Genomic DNA, 19053 nt, shown 5'->3' with positions numbered 1-19053 from the left:
AAACAATTGTTTCAATACTGGCCAGAAGATGAAAATATCGGCCTACTTTGGGACCAACAACCGACGTTTTGTCGACAGAAGGAAACTCTCATAAATATGGAGAACATCTACTGCAACACTTTAAATAATTGGCTGTCAGTTACATATTGGTCCATCAGTTTATTCAAATGTAATCTAGGTGTAGCAATCAGTCATCATTATAGTAGCTACTGCTGATATTTATTTGGGATGGATACTTCAATAAAAAACAACAAATGACTTTATAAATGAAAAAGTTTTATTTGTTAGTGCTGTGTGTAATTGAATGCTACATACATACAGATAATCTTAGCATGAATGTACACATACTGTACGTCGCCACAATGTTTTAAACTTTTTTTTTCTCTTTTCTTCTTTTTTTTTTTAAACTACATCATTCACATAACTAGTACAATTGGAAAAAGCTATAGGAAGGAACGGTGCTTCATGAAGGAGAGAGGTGAGGAGGGGAGGGAGGGAGGGAGGGAGGGCGCACCAGTTCCCAGGGACAGAATACAGGAGCTAAAACAGCAAGCATGCAGAGGGCAGAAGGACGCTAGGGCCTGAGGCGCTGGCCACGGGAGCTCTGAATTCATAAATTAAGAGAACAGGACAAAATCAAAGTTGGGGTTCAGGGGAGGGCTGAGGCCAACTTGTAGCTGCAGTCCATCAACAGGCCGAATTGGACTGTTTTGTTTTTTTTGGAGGGGGGGGGGGGGGGAGATGAGTTTCATCTTTTTATAAAACTCATAATTATCTTAATATTATTGAAGTGACTATGTAGCCCGTGCAGATCCGTGTCATGTTACTGGTTCTAATTCTCCTGTTGGGACCATTATGATCAACGTATTAGTGCCTGAGATCAGATGCAATACTAAAAATGAATCACTGCTGACCACTAACAAGCCTCACAAAAACAAAAAAATACACAATAGGCAGGAACAATTCTTTGGTTTTGAGAATGCACGAGACGTATTCAATCCAGTTACTTTGTCGTGCTTCTTGCATGCCAGCAGTGCACACTCACTGTGAGTCTGGCCCCTATTGTCCAAATGCCAAGTTTAACTTTTTGGGTACAGGTTGACCTTTCACATTTGGATCTGCCTCTATAAGTCCAGTGCATTGTTCTTTTAGCCGATTTGACATCCCTGAAACACTGACACGGATCTACAGCCAGCCCACCCAATTGTGATCTTGTCGTTTAGTTTGATTTCAGCGCTCCCCTTTCGTTGTTAATAAAAACCGACCAGCTACCCCGGCACCCTGGTCTCTCCATCAAGAATATAGATTATTCATATTGTTTTAAAGAATATTAATTATGAAATTAATATAAAACACAAGTGTGAAAAACTTTTTTAAAGAAAGACACATACACAGTACTTTAACCTCCTCGCTTGAGTCCCAGACCTTTGCCTGGCGCGTTGTTCTAAGCCAGTATGATCAAACTGCAGAGAATGCTGTCTGTCCCGAACGTTATGGTGTCAGTGATTAGGACAGAACAAGGCGAAGGGAGTTCTCCAAACCAGGGACGAAGAGGCACCAGGGCCTCACATTAAGGCCCAAAGAAAAATGATCGCATGATGTTGGATCCCCTAACCTCCTTATTTTTCTTTTCATTTCCTTTTTTTCAAAAATAAAATAATGCACTCAAACCAGGTTTCAATACAACACTCAAGAACAGGGTGTGTGTGGGGATGTATGTGTATATATTTATACACATACATCCATCCCCTCCAACACGCACACACACACACACACACACACACACACACACACACACAGTCACCCACATACGTAACAGCTAGAACAGCCCCCATGCTACATTTAACAAAATGGCAGACTTTTGAACCAAACGGTGAATCAAGATTCTTGAGGAGCGAACTAGAATCTCATTGCATTCAAAGAAATAAACATCATGAATTACGGTATAAACCACGACAACGGACAGATCAAGCTGAGCACATGTTAAAAAAAACTATGAGTAAAAAAAAAAAAAAAAACATACATCAACAATAGATGGATGTTTGTCTTGCAAAAAAAAGGTTAGTGATAAAAAAGCAAACCTCAAAAGGGAAAATGGTTTATAGTTGTAGTCCTGGCTTCACTACGTCCCACTCATCCAATTACAATTAGGGCATTTTATCAAAAAGAAACTTACATCGGTTGATACACACATATCTTGATCTTGTTGATACATATCATCCCTGTATAACAGTATTTCATGTTTCTCTTTTTACTGCAGAAGATCTGCATCACCCTAGCAGTGCACTCTCTCGCACACTCTCACACTTACACACAGGGAACTCTTTGAGGTTCCCTATTGCATACCAATACGAGACTACAAAAAAAAAAAAAAAAAAAAAAAAATAGCCAAAACAAAAGAATATTTGTTCAAACATCTCACACGGCTAAAAGGTAGCAGGGGTACAAAAACAGTCGTCATTGCAGAGTGGTTACTTTTCTCTAAGAAAGACAAAAAGCGTGACACTTTTCTAACTGAACTGGCAATTGTGCTCAAAATGACGTCTGCATTATATACACAAGCTGAGGGCGCCACCATACAGGGCCGGCCACAGGAAACGCCGTCTCCGTGGTGTTGATATTTTTCAGAAACACGGCAGCCGATGTCACGTCACATATTACTCAAAGAGTCTATACAGAGGAATAGCGTTGGTATCAACGATGACGTTGGGGGGGGTCTTCTTCTGTCTGTCTCTAACAACAATGTCCGCCCCTCGTTGAGTCTGCTATTCGCACGAATGGGACTGCTAGGACAGAGCTTTGAAACCGGCCCAGTTTGGCTGCTTGGTTGCCAAAAGTCAATGTAGTATATAGTCTGTGTCAACAGACTACCGCTTCCACACTGTTGTTGGAATCATTTCATAATAACATAGGCTAAATCACATCCACACGGTTACAAAACGTAATACAAGGACCCACAAAACACTGGTCGCATGAGAATCATACCGCTGTTTCTTCATACATAAAAAGGATCGAAACTCGAACCCTGGAGAGGATTTGGTAGGTGAGTATGGATGGGGAGGAAAGCTAGGATGTGTGATGGGTTGCTGTCAAAATAAGAGTATATTTTGTGTGCAGGTGTATTTACACCGAGTTGGGGAGGAACTATGGAGCAAAGTAACGGTTCAGAACTTTGTTTCTACAGGGGCTGGGGGGGGGGTCCACATCCCAGAGACGGGGGGCCACAGACCGGTTTCCTCTGGAGGTAGTAACGAGCTGAAGAACAGTGAAAGAGGGAGCAAAGGGAGGTTCATAAAAAACACTCGTATCAGTCAAGGGCTTCTCAGGTTGGCCAGATCACAATGGGAAGGACACACTAACAAAAGGTCCTGCATATTTCCCTTTAACCACCTTTACTGCCAATTAGTTATTTACAAAAGCTTTTTTTGGTTTCTGATGGGAGGTAATTGTGATTGAAGATGAGTTTACTTACTAACTGGATATATGTGCTAGAAAAGTAGCGTGGCATGGGGATTAAATATATCTTGCATCGCCCTGCTCTATGAAGTTTTTAAAAATGTTTCCCTAAAAACCGATGCATTTGGCAGTAGTCTACAGACGGCGAACCTACAAATAACTAAATTCTGTCAGTGGTTAACTATCTAAAAATGTTATGCCAAGAAAGAGTCATAGAGGGATAAGCAAAGAAAATTGGTTCCTATGGTAGAAGGTTAGCAGGGACCTGATACGGAACTTAGGGAACCGTTATATAGAGGAGAGGGGGTTGCCAGGGACAACGAGTTCAAGGGCGGTACAGTACTTCCGGATGTGTTTACATACAAAAACCAAAAAGGAACATACACAAAGACAACGCAGGCTAAATGCAAGAGGGCACGGGGTAGCCGCCGCCCTCCGCGGTATGCTGGACCGTGTGATCCTGCAGGGAGCCCAGGTCACTGTAACGTTCTCCGCACCACACACACTTGAACTGGCCCTCGCGGGAGTGCGTGGCCTGGTGCTTGGTCATGTGCTCCCGCTGCTTAAATCCCTTGTTGCAGTTGGCACACTTGTAGGGCTTCTCCCCGGTGTGGATGCGGCGGTGGCGGTTCAGGTCGGACACGTACTTGAAGCGCCGCTCGCACTCCGGACACTTGAGGGGCTTCTCGCGCGACGGGTCGCAGCGGTGCTGCACGAAGTCGGACGAGGAGAGGAAGCGGCGGTCGCAGAGGGAGCACTTCAGGGGCTTCTCCTGGCAGTGGGAGTTCTGGTGGCGCTGCAGCGTCGAGCTCTTCTTGTAGCCCTTCCCGCACACGTCACACTTGTAGGGCTTGTCCGGGGAGGCCGACGAAGGCTCGCCGCACTTGTGCCGGAGCAGCTCTCCCGACTGGCTGAACTCCTTCTGGCAGGAGGCGCACTTGAACAGGTTGTCCATGCCGTGCACGTGCTGGTGGTAGAGCAGGTGGGAGGGCTGCATGAAGCCCTTGTCGCACAGGTTGCACTTGAAGGGCCGGACGCCGGGGTCCTTGTGGGTGCGCCGGTGGCGGACCAACGCGTACTGCTGCTTGAAGCTCATCTGGCACTCGTCGCAGTGGAACGGCCGCTCCTCCGAGTGCGCGCGCTCGTGCTGCCGCAGGTCGGACGGGCGCTTGAAGCCCTTGCCGCAGGTGGCGCAGCGGAAGGGGCGGGCGCCTTGCGGGTGGCAGGGGTGGTGGAGCAGCTCCGATGACTCCTTAAAGTGCAGCTCGCACAGGTTGCACTTGAACAGGTGCTCCCCGGAGTGGGCGTACATGTGGCGCACGAGGTGGGAGCGGTGCTTGAAGCTCTTCTCGCACACGGCGCACTTGAAGGGCCGCTCGTTGCTGTGCGTGCGCTGGTGGTGGGCCAGGTGCGACGACTGGCTGAAGGCCTTGTCGCACGTGTCGCACTTGAAGGGCTTCTCGCCCGTGTGCACGCGCTCGTGGCGGGTGAGCTCCGACAGATGCTTGAAGCCCTTCTGGCAGACGGAGCACTTGTACGGCCTGTCCCGGGCCGAGGGGAACGGCAGGATGGACGAACTGCTGCTGGCGGACGCCCTGCTACCGTGGTTGTGATGGGAGGTTCCTGAGGTGGTGGGCGTGGGGTTGCCGGAGGTACCGGGCCGGTAGGTCTTCTCACAGATGGAGCACTTCATGGGGTTGGTGCTGTTATGGGAGGTGTGGTGCTGGGCCAGGGAGGTCAGCAGGGAGAAGCCCATCTTGCAGACGCCACACACAAAGGGTTTCTGCTCCACCTGCACACACTGGTGCTCCAGCAGGTCCGTGGCCTGGTGGAAGATCTTCATGCATTGGGTGCACTGGAACGACCGGTCTTGACTGACCATGCATTGGTGCTCGTGTGGGTTAGCGAGGTGGGAGATATCGTGCCCGCAGGCGCCACACTTGTGGCCTCCTTCGTTGCCTACCTGCAGGGTGGGCTGCTGGGCCTGGGCCGGGTGCTGCTGCTGGCTGTGCTGTCCTCCTCCGTGCCCCCCGTGCTGCTGGCTGTGCTGGCCATGCTGCAGAGCCGGAGGGTCGGGCTGGAGAACGATACCGTACACGGCACAGCCCAGAGCGTTCTCAGCGCCCGGAGGGATGGCATGGACGACTGGAGGGGGAGCAACAGTATGTTGCTGCCAGGCCTCGGTCATTCGGGCCCGTGAGTAGGGATTCAGCTTGCCGGTTGTTGGGACCCAACTAGGGTGTGAATAAGACAGTTTGGACCGATTGACGGCTGCAGGTCGTGAGAATTTAACTGGGAAAGTTTTCACTGTTCATCAAATAGCACAAGGGCACTGGAAAAGGTTTGCTGTAGACCACGTTGCAAATTATTTCTTTGACTGTACAGAGGACCGGATGAAACAGTCCAGAGATCCTGGCTATCCTAGTTAAGATACAAATCCACCTCTTATGCGTCTTCAAAAGAAACCTGTATGGAAAAAACAAACAGTGTTAGTTTCACAACAGATTTTGTACAGTGGATCAATTACTATACCATAAGCGACTATATTGCTGTTCAAATAGATCAAAGGGGAGTCTTAATTAATAAGTGTACAAATGACACACACACACACACACACACACACACACACAGTTCCTGAAACCGAGGGCTTATCTTGAAGTTCCCGTGTCCGCAACCAAAAAGGCGGGTAAAGCAAGCGACTACTCTTTCATATTATCCTTCGGAAACCAAATCTCCCTTTTGCATTCGTACCAATTAAATTTGACTTTTGCAATGACCCGCCGCTGCATTGGCCAATTAAAAATCACAAAACATAATCGTATCTCAAAACAACAATACTTCACACGCTAATCACTAGCATCTACAAAAGCACAATTAATTATGCTAATATGCGATCAGCAACATAGCATTCCGTTCCACCCCTTTCGGCGCAAAAAAATAATTATGTTCAATCATTCGGGTGGAAAAGTGGGAGGCATCATATAAGCATCTCCGTTCTTTAGACAGAAGCAGGCGTTCATTGTAACCAGGGAGGGCTAACAGCTAGCCTAGCATCGCTAACATCAGTCCGGCACAGAAAATGGCTATCGTTAGCATGCTAGCAAGCAGTGAACCAGAGTTACTGCTTTGTCAAATCTATCGACGTGTTAAAATATTGGATAGGAATCCTCATTTCATACAATTCCATACTTATGTGCCCTTTGTATTTATTTACATTGGGATTGCTTCAGTAGTCGTGGCTTTGTCGTTGATAACTAGGCCCCCAAATACCTACCTTCTTCACATCCGCAGACGATTCTCCGATGCTCTCTTGTTTGAACGCTGGCTCCAGGGGCGATTTTTTCCCCGAGATTTTGGTCAATAAAATTGGTGTGACTCCCATTCGATACTCCAACTACCCCCACAAACACTATAAATGTACTCGTCTGCGTAATTCCCAGCTAAGCCATTATTATTGTTGTGAAAAAGAGAACAAATTTTTAACAAATCGCTAGCTGGCTATCGGCTAGCTTGTGAGGTCCTGCCCGAGCACGGGAACATGAATACCCGAAGAGCTAATTGGCATGCTCACAAACACACCCGGAACCCTGCTATCCAGGAGTTATCGGGTACCCCGTGATGGGAGATCGGTGCTTACAGAAAGTATATTAATTGATTGCAACAAAAAACGCATATCAATATTGCCGTGGAGAATTACGGGTGTGATATATTGTTTATACTCACAAGAAGAAAACGTGTTGAATTTACTTGAAACTCGATCGCTTACTAATAAGCATAACATCATCATATAAAATAAATTCAAACAATTCATCAGGATGGGTTAATTTGGTCTCCAATTAATAAAAAATATTGGGTTGACTAAGAAGTTAAGAGAAAAAAATGAAGCATTGAATATTTTCAACGGAGGGCTGAAGCGGAACCATGGAGCGGAACATAACGCAGCATAAAGTTTCCGGAGGGCGAAGCGAACGAAGACAGCTTGTTTACATCTCGCCTAGGAAATGCATAACGCACGCGACTGATGGTACAACATTTTCCCAAAAGGAATTTGATCATCCACGTTTTCATTTTCTTGGTGTCTTGTCTTTTAAAAACCGTATTTGAGAAACACATTGGTTATATGTCAACGATAGTGTATACGCTAACATTAAATCATATACAAATTGTAAATCATAAGTGAATTCTTAACAATGCTGGTTGGCTATAGTAGTAGCTCCGACGAGGAAGTTGAGAATCCAAGTGAATTAACAGATTCGACTGGTAAACGCAGAACAGTGTCCTCTTCAGTGTCCTTTGAAGAGGATTGTCATGATCGAGCTGAGAATAAAAAAATGAGAATCGAACAGCAGGGGCCGAAAACAAGGTGTGTCCATATCAAGTAGACAACAAACACTATTTGTAGAGGCTATTTGTTATAACTTTTCCATGTTATCCTCTGAATCTGTCAGACTGCCTGTCCCCGGATGTCTGTTGGCCATGTTTCCAGAGGAAGAGGAGCCAGATAATGACACGTCCCTTCATGATGGACGTATCCGTTCCTTTAAGCACGAGAGAGGAAATTGGGCAACCTATGTATATTTTCCATGTAAGATGACACACATACACGGTCCATCGTAGTCTCTGGATAATTATGTTAATAACTGGCCAATAAAGATGCTTAAATTATTCCACAGCAGACAACGCTGATGAAATTCAACTAAATCCTGTTTATTTTTTACATATTTGCAGTTGTTTGTGTCTGCCCCCTACCATGAGACCATCCTGGCTGTCATGTTATTGAAATACTTTTGACTCCTGCTTGCCCCTCTCATCTCGGCAGACCCCCCAGACGAGGACTTCATGGAGCTGCTGGAGGAGCTGCTGGAGGTGGCGGGAGCTCGCGGTGTGCTGCTGACCCAGCAGAGGGACTTCCATCTCAGCGTGTCTCAGACAGTGGTGCTGAAGCACCATTGGATCCAGCCCTTCACAGAGAGCCTTAAGGGCGGCCTGACCAGCTGCAAAAGGTTAGGGGGGGGGGGGGGATTATTGTCTATCACGTCACAGCGAACGCTTTACTCACTTAAACCTAAACACTCATCACACTGTTGTTTAAGTAACAGTGACAAAAATGTTGTTTTGTAGAAGACGTACTAAGAACAAAAAAAAACAATTTCTTCAAGTAATGGATTTGTAACCTGATAAATCCGTAGAGCTATTATGACTGGGTCAATTTGTAGGATACCTGTAGCCATTTTAAAGTAATAAACATGAAAGTAAATGGAATACTAGAACACGCAAGTATTTTAAAATGTATGATAAGCAGTTGATCATTCCATTTTCCATTAGGACGTAAATCCTAATTATGTGAGTCATCCCTACCATGTTGATTGAGAACACATTTTCGGGAGCAGCAAGGGGTTAGCTATGAGATAAGGGTGTGGTGAGAAAGACGGCTGCAATCATTCAAAAAAAGCAACGACGACTGTTGTAGATTACTCAGGAATGTGTCTCACTTGTTAGGAATTGATTGATAGTGTCTCTTTTTGCCAGGTTTGTTTGCTCTGCAGGATCGCTCAGGGTCTACAGTAACGCTGAGAGAACCAGGTAAAATTAACAACTGCCGTGACTCCTATAGTTCCTAGTCAGCAGGCTCATATTCTCTTGCTATGATGTTTATCTTTTCTTTTGTGGTTATTTTACTTGAAATTTGGCTCTTAATTCTCCAGTTGCCCTGTCTCTGGTACTGTTATTAAGCCTGTGTGTGACCCCTACAGGACGTTTTTGGGAATGGAAGTGTCTGCTGGACATGCTCAGTTGGCAGAGATTATGAAAATGGTGGACAAAACTATGATAGAATTTCGCCTTGACACATTCTATAAGGTAAATGCTCATGACTTTTGTGGCAGATCCAATAAAACAAGAACATTGTGAATCTATGGATATTAACATATAGTAAGACAGCAAAACTTGTCCAGGTATTATTTAGCTTCATTAACAATATGTATAATCTGAACATTTCTCTTTGTCTGCCAGGACTAATAACATAAAAAACAAACAAATGTAAAGTTTCATCTGGTTATTTAAACCCAATTATTTAGTTTTCAGTCCCTTGTCTTTCTCTTTTCCCTCTTCTCTAGGATCCCTCGTTTCACGTGAGTCTAGCCTGGTGCGTCGGGGACTTCACAGCCCAGCTGAAAGAATGCCTTAAGGAATTACAGGTATTGTGGTCAAGAACTGAAACGTTCACACAGCCTGGGGCAACAGTGTTGGCATAGATTGATGGATTTCTTTTTCGGCTTGCATTGCATTGCTTTGCCAAGCCCCTACCCAAGAAAAATGAAAGTTTAGTGCATACAGATCTTTAACATTTGATGATGGAAACGACTTCATGATCCATAGTCGACATAGTGACCCATGCATACATCTTACATATAGCTTGAGAGCGTCTAAATGATTTGTGTCCCTTATTTACTTATTTTTTAAGGGTCTGGTTGACCACCATGAGGAGGGGGCGTTCCTGCTGACGTTGGACTGTCAGGAGCTGCGCTGCAGGGCAGGAAACAAGACCTGTAGCTTTCCTCTGCAGTCCTGAAAAACCAGATCTTTTAAAAGTGGAGCTGTAAAACACCAGCGGTACGACGAACAGAGTTGAGCCGAGGACAAAGCTCCCGGATGAAACCAAGCGGGGATGGTTACAAATGGAAATGGAAAGATAACAATGTCGCGGGACATTTGTTAAAAGGCTCTGGACTTCTTCGACAGACATTAGCGTAGCGCTGTGAAGACATTGGTTGTTCTAGTGGCCCCTAAAAAATTAGTAATGTGGATATCGAAAAATATGAATTTATAATGGACAGATACCTGCCCATTATCAATGAAATCCTCATATATTTTTATCACATCACATGTATGCATCCCAGCCAAATGCAATATCATCACAGAAGTCCGGAAAGCCACGTTTTAAATGTTGACATGTCAATGAAACACATGATATATTTTTAGAAGATGTAAATAAAGATTTAAGATTCAGTAAATGTTTAATTTAGAATCTGTATAGAAGCCACAAGTATCACTACTTATTTGGAGGTGCACAATGTGTTAATATAAACTTCTGTGACCGCTAATGCAAAATGTACAAACATTGAATTTTGAAAAGTACACAGTGGTGATTGATTATAGTACATAAACATCATGGCAACCAATGGGCTACAAGTTCTCAATTGCTCGCCGCCACAATAACTCATACATCATTAGTCCACGAGCAGTATGCTTCTGTGATATTTGGCTTGGTGTTTTTGGTGTACCGGTTGAGCACATAGTCTTCTATAAAATGAACGAGGTGCATTTGCAGTTAGGCAGTACGTTGTAAACAAATTGAGCAGGCAGAAAATTGGGATTCACATGAATATCAGCAGCACGCACACTTACGATCAACGAAAGGAAAAAAAAAGTTACTCAAATTGTGAGGCAATGTATCGAACCAGAAAGATAAGGTCCAAAGCAACTAATTTAAACATATATATATATATTTTAAGGAAATGAATTCACAAAGGTGCTATTATAATAGCACATATAATTGTCGTTCAGATCTTAATATAATTGTTTGAAGAAAGGTAATTGGCCCACTGTAAAACAATCAATTTCGACTATTAAAATCCTATTAAAAAATTTGAATTCACTGCATTAAAAATGTTCTAAAAAATGACAGCACGTGAAGCAGGGTTAAACGGAGTGCGCCACAGAGCCGGCCCGGGTTAACTAATGGTAACATGGTAGTAGCGACAGAGTTTGGTCACGCATCTCCTCGGCTGGCCTCAGGGGGAGCACAGCAGGGTCTTGATGTAGGCCACGGTGGTGTAGTTCAGCAGCATGTTGACGTGCTCGTTCCCGGGCAGCTCCAGCAGCGTGACGGGCTGCCGCTGCCGCCCCACCCAGCGCCCGCACTGCGTGGCGCTCCGCAGGTTGACCGTGCCGTCGCCGTCGCCCGCGCCCACGCCCACGGGCTCCGCGTTGGGGAACTTGTCGGAGTAGCGGAAGCTCTCGGGCGTGGGCACGCCGCTGCCGTACAGGCAGTGGACGGCCACCCCGGGCGGGTCCAGGTCCGACACCAGCGGCTCCGTGTCCTGGCGGATCTGCCAGCCCTCGTTGAACCCCACGTCCGAGAAGAAGCGCTTGTAGTCCGCCACGGTGTAGTTGTAGGTGGGGGTCTGGACGAGGACCTGGGGGGGGGGGGGGGTAGAGGGGAACACGTGAAAGGAGGCTTTTTCCAAGGCGGAACACTTCGGTTACTTTGTGGTGTCGGCTGTAAGAGATTCAGTTTATTAAATTAAAAGGCACATAATACTCCAGATTGAAGAAGCCTTTTCATAGAATCCCATAGAATCCTTTTTTTGTTTGGGTCTCACTTAGTGTGGGGTGGTAGTTTGCTATTGGCTAGTTTGCTATTGGCTAGTTTGCTATTGGCTAGCATTCATTCTCTTACTAGATTGAATGCACCGTGGGTTTTGATGCCCCATGAGCGTGCTCCCATTTTTCTTTTTTGAACCACAGCAATGTCACTATTGCCCGGATCTCACGGGTGGAAGTAGTCGAGCGTGGTACACACAATGGTGACAAACAGATTGCTGTAAAATAATTTGATAGCTAGTCCTTTAGCGAGCAGACAAATGGAGGAAGACCGACCTGGTTCTTGGGCCAGGTGTGTGCGTAGGGGAAGAGCCAGGTGGTGGTGATGGCGCTGCGCTGCTGCGAACGCATCTTCAACGGGCTGATGACGGGAATATGGTTGTTGTCTCCTGCCGAACACATCTTTCAATCAATATTTACACTCACTTTTAGCATTAAAAAGGTGCTGTAGGTACGATTTAAGAATTACGGATTGGGTATCATTTGTTAAAAAATGGCATAGCCCTTTGCCAGCTAATAGTCAGTGAAACGCACAGTGAGGATCTGTTTGAATTGAATGCCTGCTCCAGTATGAGCCCATGCTAACTTTAGACTGCCCAATCAGGGCTTCTCTTCCCCGATCGTTACAGGGAATCCATCTTGCCCATCAACCACAGGTTCTGTGAAACGCAACACTTCCTCATTGGAGAAACCTAGTTGGTTGTTTCATGTGTTGGTGTACATGCACTAGGTGTACCAAACCAGGCAGATTGTGCGTTGATTGAACATCAAGTCCCTGCCGCTGCTTTCTGTCTCACCCGAGGTCACCACCCGCATGGTCTTGACCACGCCCCCCCAGGGCGCCCCCAGGGCCACGAAGGACTTGATGTAGCGGTCCTTCCAGGCCTGGGGCTGGTGGTTGAGGAAGTACAGGGTGTACATGTTGCCCATGCTGTGGGCGATCAGAACCACAGGGCCCCCCGCCTTCTCCGCCATCTCCTCGATCATCTGCTGCAGCGCCAGGAAGTACGCCTTGTTTTCATCTGAGGGACGGACGGAGAGAGAGAGGGAGTAGAATGTCACGAGCGTTGAACAGGCTTCAAGGGACAAGGAGTCTGCCTCCAGCAGAAAGTGTGTGCGTGTGCGTGTGTGTGTGTGCGTGTGTTTACTGGGTGCTTTTCTCCAGTCGTAAGGCGCGCCTCTGACGTCATCATCCCTGGTGTAACCCCACTCCACAAACGCCTGTACTAAGCTGAAGAAATATATGCCTACACAAAACAACAATAAAAGAAAATAGTACACAACAAGCATTAATACAGGTATTACAAGACCAAAACATCCCAACAGGCAAACGGAAGAACAGTTTTGTGGCATCCCGGTCCGTGTGTTTACCCAGGCTGCTCTTGCTGGGGTCCAGGTACTCCACGGAGAAGGTCTTCCCGAACCCAGGGACCCGGATGTCCACGCCAGGCGGGGCCGAGGTGGAGTGGGTTGTTGTGTTGTAGATCAGCCTGTGATGTGCGCACACACACACACACACACACACACACACACACACACACACACACACACACACACACACACACACACACACACACACACACACACACACACACACACACACACACACACACACACACAAATCACTTGCTTGTGAGAAGTAGCTTTTGATAAGCTTGGGAGGCCTCTCTTTTAAAGGCTTATGCTTCTACCCAGCCCACTTCTTCTGTAGAAGTGTGGATGAGCCGATTGTAGTGATCATCAATATGACAGAATGGGTTCTCTTGTAAAGTGCCTCCAGGCCATCATGCTCTATGATGCTATCCACCCAGAAGGACTTGCTTGTGGTACGGTCAACCAAATCAGACCCTGAAGGGTTCAACCAAAACACACAACCCACTAATGCAGAAATAGGATGTTGTATCAGACCAGAAATCCTAGACCAAGACTTACGGGACAAGTACCAAAATTAAGGAAGTAGCACTTCTTCGGTTCCTTTACACTTGACACATTATACCTGTCACATAGCTACACCCAGTATTCAGGTGGCCCTTGGACTTTTCTAACCCACTCCCGGGTTTTCACTTTTCAGCAAGTGGTTGTTTATGGGGTGTATGTGTTTGACCAGAAAAGGGGGCCTCAAAGGTTAGTTTGTCTTATGTAGGCTGATAGCTAGCTTGAGGTCATCAAGGTTTATACTAACCGTACTCTGTACAAAGGGCGTGCTCGCTTCACCTATACCTTGTGCTCAGTTCTGCTACTCACTTCCTAATATTGGATCAAACTAGTATCTTATAATAACAATCAGGGCATTTAGCAGATGCTTTTATCCAAAGCGACTTACATCGGTTAATACACACATTGACACACCGACGGCAGAGTCAACCATGCAAGGCGACAGCCAGCTCGTCAAGAGCAGTTAGGGTTAAGTGTCTTGCTCAGGGACACATCGACACTCAGCTAGGAGGAGCTGGGGATCAAACTAGAAACCTGATTACTTTGATTATAATAATGAAGTAATGGTGTGAATCGGTTAATTGAACTTGAGTATGTCCTGATTTGTTTGTGTGTGTGTGTGTGTGTGTGTGTGTGTGTGTGTGTGTGTGTGTGTGTGTGTGTGTGTGTGTGTGTGTGTGTGTGTGTGTGTGTGTGTGTGTGTGTGTGTGTAGAAATGGCATACCTTATGTTGTCTATCCAGCAGTCTATGGCTACTGGGACCAGTAGCTCCAGGTTTAGCCATAGGGTGAAGAAGGCATCAGTCTTCTTGTAGCAGATGTAATGGACCACACTGGGTTTATCTAGCTTGGCTTCAAGTTGGTTACCAAGGTCTCCGGGAACTGAACAAATTTATCAATCAAATCAATCAGTCAAATGTGATCAATTTAAAATATAGTGATCTATTCGATTCAAATAAGAAATTTCTTAACTTATTTTTACAACTTTATAAAACATTTAGTACAATTTGCATTGATGTTGATATTGGTATATTTTCTCTCTGTCATGGACAATTTCGACAGCCTACCCTGTCCATGACCTACCAGTTGGCCTGCCATCATATACTGTTATTTATTCTACTGAAAATAAAATAAACTGGCAATTTTGCTTTACATTTCGGTAACATGAATCTGCAAGCCCCATGTGTCTATTACTTAATTCAAATGATAGGGGCCAAGCTTCATTGTTCAACACCTTAACCTTTAGACAGTGGAATAAGATAGGAAACTTAGCCAAATAGTTAGAAATCATAAGGTCAAACTAAATCAGCTTCAGGACAGGGGCACAACTGTTTTTTATCTCTGACAAGGGTAATGATATTGTTATAGCACGATATTGATTTAGGCACATACGTTCATGTCTAATCTGTTTCCAGAGGGCTCAACCTTCGTAAGAGTTTCTTGGGGCCTTTGCCTTCACAAATACTGGTATAAATGTAGCCGTACAAAAGATAAAAAAAAAATCGGAAAAGCTAATACAATAAGAACGAGTAAATAAAGATAAAAGGTATGAAGCGTGTGCGCCGAAAAGCACGTGCATGCGCCTGTGGGAACCTGGCAAAACACAACTAAATCAATCTTTATGCCAAAAGATTAGGAAACATTACAACTGTGAATTAGTTTTATACTTGATGTTAGCTGTTGGTTAAACGTGCTTTTCGAGGTTAGAAAAGGCTGGGTTGTTCATTTACATCCATAAAAACAAAGTGTTTTTGGTTTATGCAATTTACGATGAAGTCATATGACCACGACTCTGATTGTCAACAGTCATCCTCCGTCAGTAGCGTGCAACAGATCCATCGCTAGCTGTTTAGTCATTAAAACAAGGGACGCATGTGAATTACGCACTACTAAACTTATACAATTCTTTTGCTGTTGTCCAGGAAAAAAAGGCGTTTTCCAAACCAGAAACCATGTACAATCAGTTATTTATAGAAAGCAATGCATACTTACTTATAACTACTGGAGGTCTTTTGGGTTGACAAGATTTGTTGTCGGCAGATTTGTGAAGATTTTTACCGACTGTGTAACCAAAAATCAGTAACAAACAAACCACTCGGAGCAAAGAGAAGACAGTTGTTCCATGCCAACAGGCCATGGCTCCGAATATCTCATAACGAAGCTGTCATGATGATGAGAGCGTTTCTGTGAACATGTAGGAGGTTGTTAGCTTTCTGTTGTTGTTGCCGCTGGTTTACAATCTCCCAAAACACATCGACCCCTCTCCCGTGATTAGTGGAAATGAGATCACGAGGTACATCATCATACAAAGTAATCAATCAAAGATAGTCGGATGTCGAATCAAGTCCTAAGTAATCAACCGCCGAGGTAGTTCCCTTTGAACTAGTGTAGGGATACATTTGAAATAGATCACTATTTTTCTGTTTTTGTATTCGAATCAGATCCACTTGAAAATAAATTACCACAATGCATATGTAAATATGCAACACTTTAATTCAGTATAATCGGAATATATTAAAGCTAAATTAGACAATTTATTTTAGAAGCATTTTTGTATATCCTAGTTTAAAGACAATATACAACATATACAAAACTATTTATTGTTCCTTAGAAAAAAAGAATAAATCATGAACTTTTTCTTCATAACATTGGTCAATAAAAATACAATGATACTCATAGTTATTATGATATTGCGTGTAATGTATGTGTAATATGTACTGTATCATCTGAAAAATGGTAAAATGACCATTGACAATATCACTAAACCACAATATTAACATTGAAAACATAGTCACAGTTTATTACAAAGCAGTAAACGGCTGTGCGGGGATATCCTTGTAGCAGCTCACTATCTGGAATAATCTTATTTGTTGCATCATATCTTTTATCACTACACCACTAAATTCTACCTGTTATGTAGAATAGTCAAGTTCCAAGGTTTGTGCTGTTATGAATCGCGATGGCTGCTTTTTTGTACGTTATCATTTCTGCAATCGATTTCCTCAGGGGTGTCTGAATTGCCCTCCAGAATCTGCTGCATCAAGGCGAGCACCTTGTGGTGGAACACCATATCCAGGTGGGGCATCCCTCGGAACTCGGTGACGTGGACCGGCTTCTCCTGCCGCCCTATCCAGCGCTTGCACTGGCTCATGCTCAGGGTGTCCACCGTGTTGTCCCCATCGTCGTACACGTACTCCACCGGGTCGGAGTCGGGGTACTTGTCGTCGTAGATGTAGGACACCGGAGTGAGCAAACCCACGCCGTACATGCACCAAACCTCAACGCCCGGGGCTTGCAGAGCGGAAGTCAGGTTCTTGGTGTCCTCCCACATATTCCTGGAGAACATATCAGGGGAGGAGGGAGTTTGGAATGTCACTATCATCGTCATCACAGTTAAGAACGGAGCTCCGATCATAACAGCTGATAATAATGGATGGGAGTGATCCATTCGATCAGGAGGGGGGGCTATTGCCGTCAGGAACCAGTAGGTTAATCCGTGCAGGCTAGAAGGGCTTTTACATTTGCCAAATGTTAATGGTTAATGGTTTGATTAATGCCATTTTCCCCCCACTGATTTCACTGATGTTGTTATTTTTTATGCATGTTCTGCGTAGTCAAAGATAAGTTTCCACTTTGGGGACGATAAAGTCTCGATCATTAATAAGTAACAGAAAATTGAATACTTTTACTGACCTATTACTGTTCATAGCAACTATCTACTTATTGATGGAAGAGTAAAGGATGACACAATGTTGATATTAATGGAAAACTACACAATGGAACTTTTTCATATTGGCAGACATTTGCCCGTGTATGTTTTTTAGAATGAGTAGAGCTGATCTGGAATGAGCGAATGTTTCTGTTTTATTGTCTGAGAAGAAAAATTGACTCATCAGTGAAGATTTGTCTTTAAAACTGAAGAATGCATGGACCAAAAGCTACGAGGTCTGCTGTGACTGCTGGCCTACCGATACGTGAGTGTGTTCATTAATGAATCAGTTGGAAGTATTACCAGCCATCTTCAAAGTCGAGGTCTGAGAAGAACTGCTGGTAGTCCTGGTTGGTGTAGGAGGCGTTGGGTGTGGAGATGAAGACGTGGTCCTTCGGCCACACGTCCACAAAGGGCAACATCCAGGGGTTTGAGGTCACCATCCTCTGCTCTTCACGGATCTTCTGGTTTGAAATCATGGGAATACCATCATTTTCACCTGATGATGAGATGAAAGGTGGTTTATCTCGTTTATCTTTATATAGATCTGATTATCTGTGTTGACACTGACATGGTCTGGGAAGATATTTAAAAAATATTGTGGTTTTTGGGGGTCACTTGGTGGGTAAAATGCAACACTTAAAAAAAACGAGGGTGAGGAGAGGAGGGGGGGAAGTATTTTTGGTTAAGTTTCAAAATCTTGCTTCAAATACTCTGTCGGATTCCAAAGTCCCCGCCCTACCTGAAGCCATGACTCTGAGCGTTTTGATCGCCCCGCCCCAAGGCGCGCCCAGGGAGATGAAGCCCTTGATGAACTTGTCCTTCCAGGCCTGTGGCTGCTGGTTGAGGAAGTACAGCACGTAGTGGCAGCCCATGCTGTGACCCAGCAGGAGGACAGGGCGCTGGTACTGGTCGTACATCTCCTCCACCAGCCCCTTCAGCTTGGAGAGATACTCCTCGTTCTCATCTGGGACCGTGATGAAGTAAACACAAGAACAATAACAATGTTTTCAGTGACAAGGAGGGAACCAGCTCGTATATGTTTCAGGGTTCAAGAACCATATCTAACATCTGTTACCAACCCGTGAACCCACTTTTGCAGCGATTGTAAGAAATGTAAATATTTTTTTGTCAATGTGGAATCGATGTGCATCACATCAATGTTGAGTTTTATGCAACAATTTTGTTGCATAAAGTTTTAGGCGCATGAGTATTTTGAGTGAAGCAAGGAGAGACGGTTATGATAGTTTAAAACCCCAGACCTGTCCGGTCACAGTATTACATTATTAAACTAACATGAATGGAGGACAAGATCAGACACCTTTATAGGTGTTGTCAGCACCCAGAACAGACCACCATTCCAATTGTGACTGGTTCTTTTTAATATTTTCAAACTTAAACCAAACTTAATGTGACAGGATATAATGCTTATAATAAAGTATGTAATGCTTGAGAAACCAGAGTTAGACCAGAACAGATAGTGTCCTTTAGGTAGAGAGTGTTTATGTATGTGAGTGTGTGTGTGTGTGTGTGTGTGTGCGTGCGTGCGTGCGTGCGTGCGTGCGTGCG

The 19053-nt window shown here is 44.8% G+C and overlaps 4 protein-coding genes across 6 annotated transcripts in view; 1 reads left to right on the top strand and 3 right to left on the bottom strand.

Moving 5' to 3' along the window:
- Positions 1-255: 255 nt before the first annotated feature.
- On the bottom strand, positions 256-6870 carry znf319b (zinc finger protein 319b). Its single transcript, XM_060060202.1, has 2 exons — positions 6731-6870; positions 256-5922 (listed from the first exon to the last, which is right to left on the bottom strand). The coding sequence occupies exon 2, from the start codon at positions 5642-5644 to the stop codon at positions 3857-3859; it is 1788 nt and encodes a 595-aa protein (XP_059916185.1). The 5' UTR covers positions 5645-5922; positions 6731-6870; the 3' UTR covers positions 256-3856.
- A 515-nt stretch (positions 6871-7385) lies between these two features.
- usb1 (U6 snRNA biogenesis 1) lies at positions 7386-10757 on the top strand. 2 transcript variants are annotated; one of them, XM_060060208.1, is made up of 7 exons: positions 7386-7480; positions 7905-8041; positions 8276-8459; positions 8986-9039; positions 9210-9315; positions 9573-9653; positions 9920-10757. In XM_060060208.1, the coding sequence occupies exons 2-7, from the start codon at positions 7933-7935 to the stop codon at positions 10025-10027; spliced, it is 642 nt and encodes a 213-aa protein (XP_059916191.1). In that variant the 5' UTR covers positions 7386-7480; positions 7905-7932; the 3' UTR covers positions 10028-10757. The 2 variants fall into 2 exon arrangements, with proteins under 2 accessions (XP_059916191.1, XP_059916190.1); XM_060060207.1 differs by having other exon boundaries at positions 7446-7819.
- On the bottom strand, positions 10454-16086 carry pla2g15 (phospholipase A2, group XV). The gene is made up of 7 exons (XM_060060205.1): positions 15768-16086; positions 14501-14657; positions 13213-13331; positions 12990-13088; positions 12639-12863; positions 12118-12230; positions 10454-11654 (listed from the first exon to the last, which is right to left on the bottom strand). Exons 1-7 carry the CDS (start codon positions 15910-15912, stop codon positions 11250-11252), a joined length of 1263 nt encoding a protein of 420 aa, XP_059916188.1. The 5' UTR covers positions 15913-16086; the 3' UTR covers positions 10454-11249.
- A 268-nt stretch (positions 16087-16354) lies between these two features.
- lcat (lecithin-cholesterol acyltransferase) overlaps positions 16355-19053 on the bottom strand; it is a 9398-nt gene continuing 6699 nt past the window's right edge. For both annotated transcript variants that reach the window (XM_060060204.1, XM_060060203.1), the window contains 3 exons: positions 18227-18451; positions 17788-17983; positions 16355-17110 (listed from right to left, as the gene is read on the bottom strand). In XM_060060204.1, the coding sequence (XP_059916187.1) occupies positions 16723-17110; positions 17788-17983; positions 18227-18451 (809 nt within the window). In that variant the 3' untranslated portion in view covers positions 16355-16722. The remainder of the gene's footprint in view (positions 17111-17787; positions 17984-18226; positions 18452-19053) is intronic.

This window comes from Gadus macrocephalus, chromosome 9, assembly GCF_031168955.1.
Source record: "Gadus macrocephalus chromosome 9, ASM3116895v1".
NCBI lineage: Eukaryota > Metazoa > Chordata > Actinopteri > Gadiformes > Gadidae > Gadus > Gadus macrocephalus.
The sequence above is the reverse complement of the archived record's forward strand: the minus strand, read 5'-3'. Positions and strand labels throughout refer to the sequence as shown.

Excerpts from the sequence above, each read along its gene's own strand:
- usb1 (XM_060060207.1), top strand. The coding sequence starts at position 7,647 with ATGCTGGTTGGCTATAGTAGTAGCTCCGACGAGGAAGTTGAGAATCCA. Across the intron at positions 7,820-7,904 it reads CAGCAGGGGCCGAAAACAAG|ACTGCCTGTCCCCGGATGTC; the intron begins GTGTGTCCATAT and ends TGAATCTGTCAG. Across the intron at positions 8,042-8,275 it reads AACCTATGTATATTTTCCAT|ACCCCCCAGACGAGGACTTC; the intron begins GTAAGATGACAC and ends TCATCTCGGCAG.
- pla2g15 (XM_060060205.1), bottom strand. The coding sequence starts at position 15,912 with ATGGCCTGTTGGCATGGAACAACTGTCTTCTCTTTGCTCCGAGTGGTT. Across the intron at positions 14,658-15,767 it reads AAGACCTCCAGTAGTTATAA|TTCCCGGAGACCTTGGTAAC; the intron begins GTAAGTATGCAT and ends AAATTTGTTCAG. Across the intron at positions 12,231-12,638 it reads CATGCGGGTGGTGACCTCGG|GAGACAACAACCATATTCCC; the intron begins GTGAGACAGAAA and ends TGTGTTCGGCAG.
- znf319b (XM_060060202.1), bottom strand. The coding sequence starts at position 5,644 with ATGACCGAGGCCTGGCAGCAACATACTGTTGCTCCCCCTCCAGTCGTC.